This window comes from Toxotes jaculatrix, chromosome 7 (assembly GCF_017976425.1).
Source record: "Toxotes jaculatrix isolate fToxJac2 chromosome 7, fToxJac2.pri, whole genome shotgun sequence".
NCBI lineage: Eukaryota > Metazoa > Chordata > Actinopteri > Toxotidae > Toxotes > Toxotes jaculatrix.
The window spans coordinates 11,200,406-11,209,918 of NC_054400.1; the positions used below are offsets into that span (position 1 = coordinate 11,200,406).

General features: G+C 37.3%; 1 protein-coding gene across 2 annotated transcripts; it reads left to right on the plus strand.

The window, feature by feature from the left end:
• The first annotated feature begins 557 nt into the window (after positions 1–557).
• mier3b (mesoderm induction early response 1, family member 3 b) lies at positions 558–9,285 on the plus strand. 2 transcript variants are annotated; one of them, XM_041043059.1, is made up of 13 exons: positions 558–565; positions 1,403–1,427; positions 1,746–1,891; positions 2,235–2,357; positions 2,486–2,609; positions 3,149–3,222; positions 3,327–3,399; positions 3,539–3,687; positions 3,833–3,914; positions 5,323–5,417; positions 5,512–5,639; positions 5,787–5,941; positions 6,131–9,285. In XM_041043059.1, exons 3-13 carry the CDS (start codon positions 1,793–1,795, stop codon positions 6,604–6,606), a joined length of 1,578 nt encoding a protein of 525 aa, XP_040898993.1. In that variant the 5' UTR covers positions 558–565; positions 1,403–1,427; positions 1,746–1,792; the 3' UTR covers positions 6,607–9,285. The 2 variants fall into 2 exon arrangements, with proteins under 2 accessions (XP_040898993.1, XP_040898994.1); XM_041043060.1 differs by lacking the exon at positions 558–565 and having other exon boundaries at positions 1,320–1,427.
• Positions 9,286–9,513: the final 228 nt, after the last annotated feature.

The following is a 9,513-nucleotide window of genomic DNA, read 5'->3' on the forward strand; positions in this document are numbered from 1 at the left end:
TTTGGTATTATTGTATTAGTGTTAGTATTAGTATTATGGTCCATAGGTGAAAAAAGACAGCAGCCTATACAAAACGATAACACATTGCTATCCCATGGAAAGATACAACTAAAAATCTCACAACTTCCATTTGAAGGCACCGTGACCACCATTACAAGCTTTTGCATGAACATATATATAATGTTAATGATGGTAACACCGAGCTTTAAAAAATGCTACAGCTACGAAAGCTGTTATAAACAGTATTGAGGAGAACAGGAAATCGGCTGGGATGTTCCTAGGAATGTTCAAGCAGAATGTCATTGTGTGAGATATGAACAGACTCTGCGCCATGTTAATGATACATGTTCGATATGTACTGGTGACTTTATTTCCATATTTGTGCGTTTCCCATGTTCACACCGTACATTTAATGTTTATTGGTGATTACCGTTAGCCTGATCAGTGGTTGGTTTGAACGGCGTCACGACTGGAACGGTCACCTGGATCTCTGATTGGCTCAGAGCGGTGATCCGGGTACTGCGCTAGAACGAGCCCATTAGCTAAAGGTACCAATATGGCGGAGGTAAGAGGGAAAACAGGGGAGAAGCAATCGATCTTAAATCGATATTTTTAAATGTTGTGTGTGATATTTTTCATTTTTACGTTATCGATTGAAGAAACAATGCTTTTTTCCTTATGTATAGCGTCTTTCGTCTCATAAATGTGATTTTTATTCCTCTAAAATATGCTTGAATGTCCGGACTGATCCTTCACTACAAGGCCGCTGCGCCTTCGCTCTCTCAGCTGCTTTGGTGTAGCGGCTGTGTAAATTGATACGTAAATTTAACGTTAGCTTTTTGGTTAAAGGAAATAACACATTATACCGTGTTTGTGATGAATTGAATTTTGTTTTTTCTTTTTAGGCTTAATTAGCGACATTCATATTGTAAGGATAATGCAATTCTACCGATTGTAGTGCCGCGCAAACGAAATTAGTGTTTACATTTTTCGATGGATAACGTTAACCCTGGGCTTTGGGGTTAGCCTTCTGGCTAGCTAACTGTTACAGGAGCCGACACTGCATAAATCGTTCTGTGTCCCTTAAGATATTCTTCTGTGTTGATTCCGATCGTGTCCCACGAAGGGAATCCTTTTAATTCCGGGTTTTAAAACTACATTTTGCCCACAGTTTTCCTCGGTGTGAAGCGTTCATTCGCGACTAACGCTGTATTAGCCACCTACTTCAGGTAACATTAGCGGTAAATACAGGTCTCCAGCATTCGAAGGTTAAAGTGCAAGCCATTCAGTGCATTTTAAACTTCTTCCGATTTTAATATCTCGTGTTTACGCGCATGCATGATGGTTGAACCAATTTTTCAACTATTGCATTCGTTTATGCTCTGGTTTAATTCTTTTGCAGGCTTCCCTAGGGAGTTCAAGTCCAGGTAAGAAAATCTCCGCCACGAACTGTTCTGTCTACACTATGGTCCTGTCTGATGCATTATATCGTACTTAGTAAACGTTTATTACATATTTCAATGAAATAATTTCGCATAGTATCATACTGAAATTGTTTGCACATAGTCAATGTATCATTTTGTCATATATTTCAAGATAGATTTGAAATTGACTAGCTGTAATTGCAACAAGACTTTGTGAATTCATCTTTTTAAATTTGAGTTTTTAATTTCCAGAGAAATAACAGCTCTTTTGTGTGATGAGACTAAGACATCCATATTTTTTTCCCTCTTTCTCTTACTTAGTTGGCTCTTTATCATCAGAGGACCATGACTTTGACCCAACAGCAGAAATGTTAGTTCATGAGTATGATGATGAGAGGACCTTGGAGGAGGAAGAGTCTCTGGATGGAGGGAGGAATTTCAGCTCTGAGATTGCAGATCTGGAAAAGGTGAACTACTAAATGCACAAAATGCCCAAAACAGGAATCACAGGAGTAAATTCAGTACATTTAATGATTTTAAATATTTGAATCTGCTTTTGAGCATACAAACGTTTTGTATGTATCTTCTAATGTGGAAGTAAGAGCATCTTTTAATGCAGTGGAGTAAAAAGTGGATTTGGTGTTTTGTTCAAACAAGTCTGAACAGTCCTCTACCCACAGAGCTCCAATTAAGTGAAATGCTTACAATTTGTCAATCTGAATGTTGTGCTGTAATTTAGATTGTAAATAGGAAATGCATATTAGGCTTACTTTATTTATGAAGTAATAAGTTTGCCTTTCCCCCCACCAGGAGGGGAACATGCCTTTGGAAGAACTATTGGCCATCTATCGCTATGAGGCCTCAGCAGGCTCCAGTATAGACAGCTCCTCTGGAGACCTTACTGATGAGCTGCCTGACATGACTTTGGACAAGGTAAATATCTGCTGTCATGTTGAGATGTTAGGTATTAAATGAATTGATCCTCAGTATATAATTGAGATACTCTGTAGATCAGTTTCTGTCTGTGTCAGTATACAGTGTATTTTATTCTTTCTCTGCAGGAGGAAATAGCTAAAGACCTGCTGTCTGGAGACTATGAGGAGGAGACCCAGTCCTCAGCCGATGATCTTACCCCTTCTGTCACCTCACATGAGGCCACTGATTTCTTCCCAAGAACACTCCGATGTAAGTGATTGAAGGTTACACATTCCAAAAGAGTAATACTTGTCTGTAGCTGTGCAGGGTTAAATCTTGTAATTCAGTACCCAACTTAAAAAAAAATAAAAAGTAAAATGACCAGATTCAAGAATCAGATGTATGCACTTTTAATATTTGAAAATGTGAGATTTATATATCTTTGCATTTAGAAATATTTCAGCAACGTTAAACATTCCTAAACTTAAATCATGATGAAAAAAACATTTTGTGCTTCATCAAATTAAATATTGTAAAGTTTTGACAAAAAAAAATTTGACAAAAGTTTTGTGCCGTATTGTGTCAGCATACACTATAACATGGTCAGTTTTGTACCATTATGTAAGTATTAGAGATTTAAGTGTGGTTATGTGCCAGGTATTTTCATAGCAGGAGAGGCAATGGCCAGATCACCTATTACAGTACCAAATTTGATAGTCAAAGCATCTGGCCTTAGCACCTAGCCTGAGGTTTGCCACTGTAATTCATGGTGTGTAAACGTATTTATCTGTTGTGTATTATTTTGTCAGCCAACGCCATCTCTGATGGTGATAAAGAGTCAGAGTGTGATGAAGATGGCCCAAGCCCAGAGGACTCCAGAAAGGTAAATGACTCATTTCATTTTGGAACACTGCAGCTGAATCTGTACTAGTTTGTTTGAGGGTTTAAACATGACATGTATTGTCTTTTTGGTTTGTCTTACTACAGGAAATAATGGTGGGAACAGAATACCAAGCAGAGGTTCCTTCTTGTCTCTGTCACTACAAAGATGGGGAGAAAGGTGACTGCCGCTTTTCTATTTTCAGCACGTGTGCCTAATATGTTCTTTTATACCACTGCTCATAGTGATCCTGTCTGTACAATAAAGACAATATGCACAAGGTTACTAATCTCTCTCTGTAATGTACTTTTTTATGCAGTGTATGAAGATGAAGACGAGTTATTATGGAGCCCAGGTACATTGCCAGAAAACAAGGTTAGGTGTTTTCTGTCTGATGTGTTGTCACGGACAACAGATGAAAAGACAGGATGTGACAAACCAGGGATACATGTTCGAGACAATGAGCAGGTCAGTCATTTATTTATTAAACCTTTCATGTTGTAACACCATGATGAACGTGGTTTTAATAATGCATTAACAATTTTTTAATGCATTTTTTTGACAATATTTTTGACAATATTTCAGTCTTGACCACTCTGTTCTTCCCACATAGGCTTTGCATGAGCTTGTCAAGTGTAACTACAACACCCGTGAAGCACTAGAGAAATACTGCAGCCATGTGAAGTCCTCAAAAGGTAAGAGAAGAAAACAGATTCTGCTATACAAAACTGATTTCTTATATGAGGCAAATGTCCTTGGTTCTTTGATCATAGTAAATACACTGGCAGCACACACGCTGGCAGCCTTATCCAAAAGAATCTTAAGTTTTGCATTTGGAAAAAAAAACAAAAACTTTGCATCCAAATAGCTCATCCTGTAACACGTAACTTCTAGGTCTGGAACAGGTGATAATTGCTGCAACACAGCAAGAATTGCCAAATTTGTTGATTTGCCTGCCAGACTTTCTGTTATCACAGAGAAAAAACTCCTTTAGCATTCATTTACTTGTTATATGCAGTGGCTTTTCCCCAAAGGCCGTTGGAACGCATAATAAATTACTCAAATAATGTAGGCTTCCACCAAGGGCTAATAATCTGCATTACTTGACAGTCAACACTGTAATGGTTAGAAGACAAATAAGTGCATTACAGTAAATGCTGGATGAGTTAATGGAGGCTTTCCAAAATCAGTGGTTTTGTAGTGTGTTGGATCATGAATGTCCATCCATCTTGAATCATCTAGAATCATCTTATTAGAGCATACCGGAAAGACAAAATTAAATGCAAGTAAAATACATTTATAAAGAAATATTTAAATTCAGAATGGAAGTTAAACGTGACACCTATATGACAATCACATTTAGTACTGCAGTGTAACATGGAGTCTAATCATTTTATTTTCCAATTATTTTTCTAATTTTATTTCTACTCTTATTCGGATCACATTAATATGCATCCTTGACTGATAAATAATAGGTCCATAGCGGTGTGACTGCAGTCTAAATTGTAAAATCAGAATCGAGTTTTTAAATCAATATGAATATTCCATCCCACTGGAAGAATGTATAATCCCTCTCTTAACTATTAAGCATTAACAGCGTCTGAGCACATTTTTAACATGACTCATTCTTTGAGATTTTTCTGTGATAAGAGGTTCCTCTTTGATGACATTTGTATTCTGCTCATTTGATTTTCTCTGCCATACTATTAGTGAATCACAATTTCTTGCCCCCTAACAATTTCATTATTTAATTGCACCTGCAGCTTTTTCCACTTACCTTTTCATATCATGCAGATGTGCACTGTTGTTAGCATACAGTGAGCTGCACTGATTCTCGTGGTTAATTTTATGTAACGCGACGATTAAAATCCATTCAGTAGAGAAACAAATAGTACAGACCCTGCCTTAATGAGGTGAACTGTACTTTGTGCACTCTATACTGGATACCAGTATATGCTGGATAAAATTTCAGTTAACTAGTATTAAAATGATGGTTCCTTAGCAAGGCAGCAATCGAACTGAAGTTTCTTGGTGGGCTTAACCTTTTGTGGACACACCGATAACTTGATTGTGCACCAACAATATATAAATGTTTTATTTCAGAAAAATCGCCTCCTTGGTCAGAAGAGGAATGCAAGAACTTTGAACACGCACTACAGATGTATGACAAAAATTTTCACCTCATACAGAAACACAAAGTGAGTCTTATTACATGATTTCTTAAACAGACATGGAAAGATACATCTATAGCTCTGAAAGTTTCCTTTTAATTACTTATTTTTTCCCCCTTAGGTTACAACACGAACAGTAGCAGAATGTGTGGCGTTTTATTACATGTGGAAAAAGTCGGAGCGCTTTGACCTCTTTGTGCAGCAGAATCGGTTTGGGAAGAAAAAATACAGCAGCTATCCTGGTGTAACGTAAGTGGCAGGCAAAGATTCACTGTTTGCATTCATTTTGTGTTTTTCTTATTTTTAATACTGTGAGCTTTGACAAAAAATGAAAAAAAAAGTACAATTTGGAAGAAACAAACCCACTTACAATTAAACATGTTTCTTTGTGTCCAGAGACCTGATGGACAGGCTGGTGGATGAAGCAGAGGGACTGGCAGTGGACAGTTCTTCCTCTGTGTGTTCAGGAGCAGGTGGAGGAGGAAGGCTGGAGACTACCACAGACCAACAGCTCAGCCTGCTGAACTCCATCACTGCCAGCGACCTCACAGGTCAGTAATGGGACTTAATTTTGCAGTTACAGAAAATCTTGAGAAGACAGAAATACTTGAGAACTTCGTAGACAACATATTGTACTCATTTTCCTCATTTGTCATATTGTTTTTCTCCTCTTTCTTCTCGCCAAGTCTCTCACTGCTTTCATTAACTCAGCACTGATTGAGTGTCCTTTCTTTTTGCAGCTTTGAGTAACACTGTAGCCACAGTGTGCAGCCCTGCAGAGGTTAGCTGCCTGGACTCCTACAGCTTTCCACCATTAGAAAGTCTCCACCGCGGGTCCTTGAGCCACGACGAATCCCTCGGGTTCCCTTCTAACGGTGCAGACCCCGACTGCCTCAACATGCTTGACACCGGCTTTTACCACTCTGACCTTGGCCAGCTAGGAGGAGTGTGTGTCAACAAGGACTGCGAGCGGCCCACCAAGAGACTCAAGATGGCGCTGCCCGAGTCCTTTATGAATGATGTGTCTGTGAGTAACCTTGGAGTGGACTTTGAAGCGAGACGGACAACAACGCACCACCACCGAATCACTGGCGCCAAAATGGCAGTGTCTGTCACAGACTTTGGGAGCTTGGCTGGCAGCGGCGAGCCCAACGGGTTTCTAGGAGCACATGCACGACACCACACACAGCACACTGCAGCACTTCAGTCAGAGTGATCTTCCTCATCTTCTTCCCTTGTTCTTCCCTTTTGAAACCCCTTATCCTGCTTGTACATAAGACTGACCTCACTGGAGAATCCAATTTGTTTAAATTTTATTATATATATATATATCTATATATATGTATATGAATATACTTTTTTTTTTCCATTTTTGTGTAATATGACATCAGTGATGTCTATCATATAGAACTAAAATCTTGATTTCTCTCAAGAGTTTATATAGCCATTTATTTTATTTTATTTCTTGCGGTCTTGAGATGTGTAACGTCCATGTACAGTGGGGCCCAGAGGCTGCAGTAGGAGAGTTGTGTATCTTCCTCCCTTACATCTACACACAACTTCTTCAGAGCTACAGTACCTTATCCTGCCATTCTTTTCAGCTGCCAAATCTGGCTTAGTTCTGCCTCTAGTGTTAGTATTTAGTTGCCTGTCTTTGTTGTTGTTGAAGTGGTACTTTTTTTTTCTTTTTTTTTTTTTTTAGTGTTTGGTTTACAGGTACTTTTCAGTAACCAGACTAGTGTAAATGGTTTTATTTCTCTCCAAGTAAAACTGGCTAGATATTGTATGAAGAGCAACACTAGCATGGAGATTAGCTTGAAGACCAGGAAGTGTTGTCTTCAGTTTCTAAGGCCTTTCCACTTTTTTTTTTTTTTTCCTTTCTCCCGTGGAAGCTTGTCTGTAGTTTGTCTGCTTGTTTACTTTTAAACTGTTCAAAGTGGCCAAACTGGAACATTTGAATGTTTGCTACAGTTCATTTTTATCTCGTATAGTCATACCCAAATTATAGTCCCTGATTTGTATTTTTTCTATTACATCTTTAAAAAGGTGATGAAGAATACCTGTTCAGAGTATCATGATGGGAGTCACCTTGTTTTACTGTCAGGTTTTTTTTTTTTTTGTTTTTGTTTTTTTTTTAATAAAAATCCTGCTACTTTCTTGGAGGCTGTCAGACAAGCAAATCGTAACAGCAATACTGCAATGCAAAGATACTGGTTTGGTTAATAGCCATTTAAACATCAGCAGGCACAGTAAAGTATATATTTATTGGATATTCTTTTATCTTTTGTGAGATTTTGTTTAATCCTTTCAGCTCATGCTTTCACTCATGCTACTCTTAGGCATGTTTACCTGTATATGTTTTTAAGTTAAATGTTGTAGTTGTTAGAATTTGTTCCAAAATCAAGTAGCGCCATTTTCAGACCACTTAGCAAGCTTAGGCAAGCCAGCTAGCAGTATTATCTCTTTATTTAAAGCCACTCTGATTTTGTACTCAATCTCTGCCTAACCTGTACTGAGTAGAGAATGCCGAGTGTAATCTGGTCGACAATTTCTTGGAGTCTAGTAGCAGAAATGGAGCCGTTTTATCTTGACTTGAGTCCATAATTGTGAACTGTAAAACGTTTAGCGGGTCATCGTCAGTTGATTGGATGCAGTAGTAGTGTTTACTTAATTTATCTATGCATTGTGCTATGAATAATTAGTTTGTTTCAGGGGTTCATCATGTTTGTCATGTCCATTGATCTAGTATTTCACCATTATGTATGTACAGACAGGATTCATGCCTCTAAGTCATCTTTAAGTTTGATCAAGTAATTCAGTTTCCAAGCCCAGCATCAGAGAAGATATTCACTTCTGCGTTTCATGTAAATAATTAGCAAATAGCCTTTAAAAAGTCTATTAACTGACCTCTTACACTTGTGAATCTGTGTTGATACAAAGGTTTTAATTTGATTCCTTGTCAAAAAGGCAATAATTTGTAGATATGTACAGATATTTTGAGTTTTGCATTTTACCAGTTGACTTGGTGTTTGATTTTTTTTTTTCTCTATCTCTCTTTGGAAAGTCATGATACCCACACACCAGGACACAGCTGAAAACACGCATGCCAGCTGTGTCTTTTTCTCAAGTGTACCACTGAAAACGGCTTTACCTGAAGACATATTGATATTACTCAGTGTTGCAATTTTGCATTCGAAACTTGCAGCCATGTGTAGAAGACGCTCATCTTTTTTCCTCAAAAAAAAAAATCTTTTTTTACATGTTGTCTGTTTGTCTTGATGGTAAAGGGATGGCTGCTGCTCTAAGTATGTGGGGAGCCCGTTTCTCTTTTAATGCAATGTGCATAATGCAGTAGGTCCTCCAAGCTCTTCTAGCTTTAGCAGTGCAGTGATATTTATTTCACCTGTGGTTTGTACAAAGACTCAGAAAAACTGTCAGAATGTAAAGGCCATTAAGTAGTAGAAGTAGGTTTTTCACCACCCTGTGAACTCTCGAAAATGTGATATTTTATTGATATCTCTGGTATGAGACTTGTGTGTGCAAGCAAGCACTAAACAAATTTATTTTATATTTTGTATTGTGTTTTGAAGTTTAAAAAGGAAAAAAAAATCATAGCAGTTGTTTTGAAAAAGAAAACTCTCGAGTTCTTTGATGAAAACAAAAACACCTTTGTGAATAAAAACCTACAAAACTTAAAAATGTATATCCAGAAATATAGACAATCAAAAACTTCACTATGAGAAATGTTCAAGAAGCTATCTTTATTGTTTATAAGAATTGTACATAAACATTGAGTTTTTTTTTTTCTTTTGTTAAACATTATTTTGTATTTTCTGTTGTACTTTAATACCTTGTGTACAGATCCAGAAATAAAGCTCTGGAAAAGGTTCTGAGATTATGGCATGTTCTTTATTATGTAATCACACAGGGGCTGTAAAAAGATTTTAGCTGATTCATATGGAAAGATTGTGGTTTTAGTGTTGAGTTGCAGTGTGTGTTTATATTATAAACTGAAAGAAATGACCTGTAATACTGAAAACTATGACATAATTCATGCAATTTCACAGGGATAATTTCTAGCATTGAATTTAAATTTAAATTTGTTTTACAATTGAAGAATTAA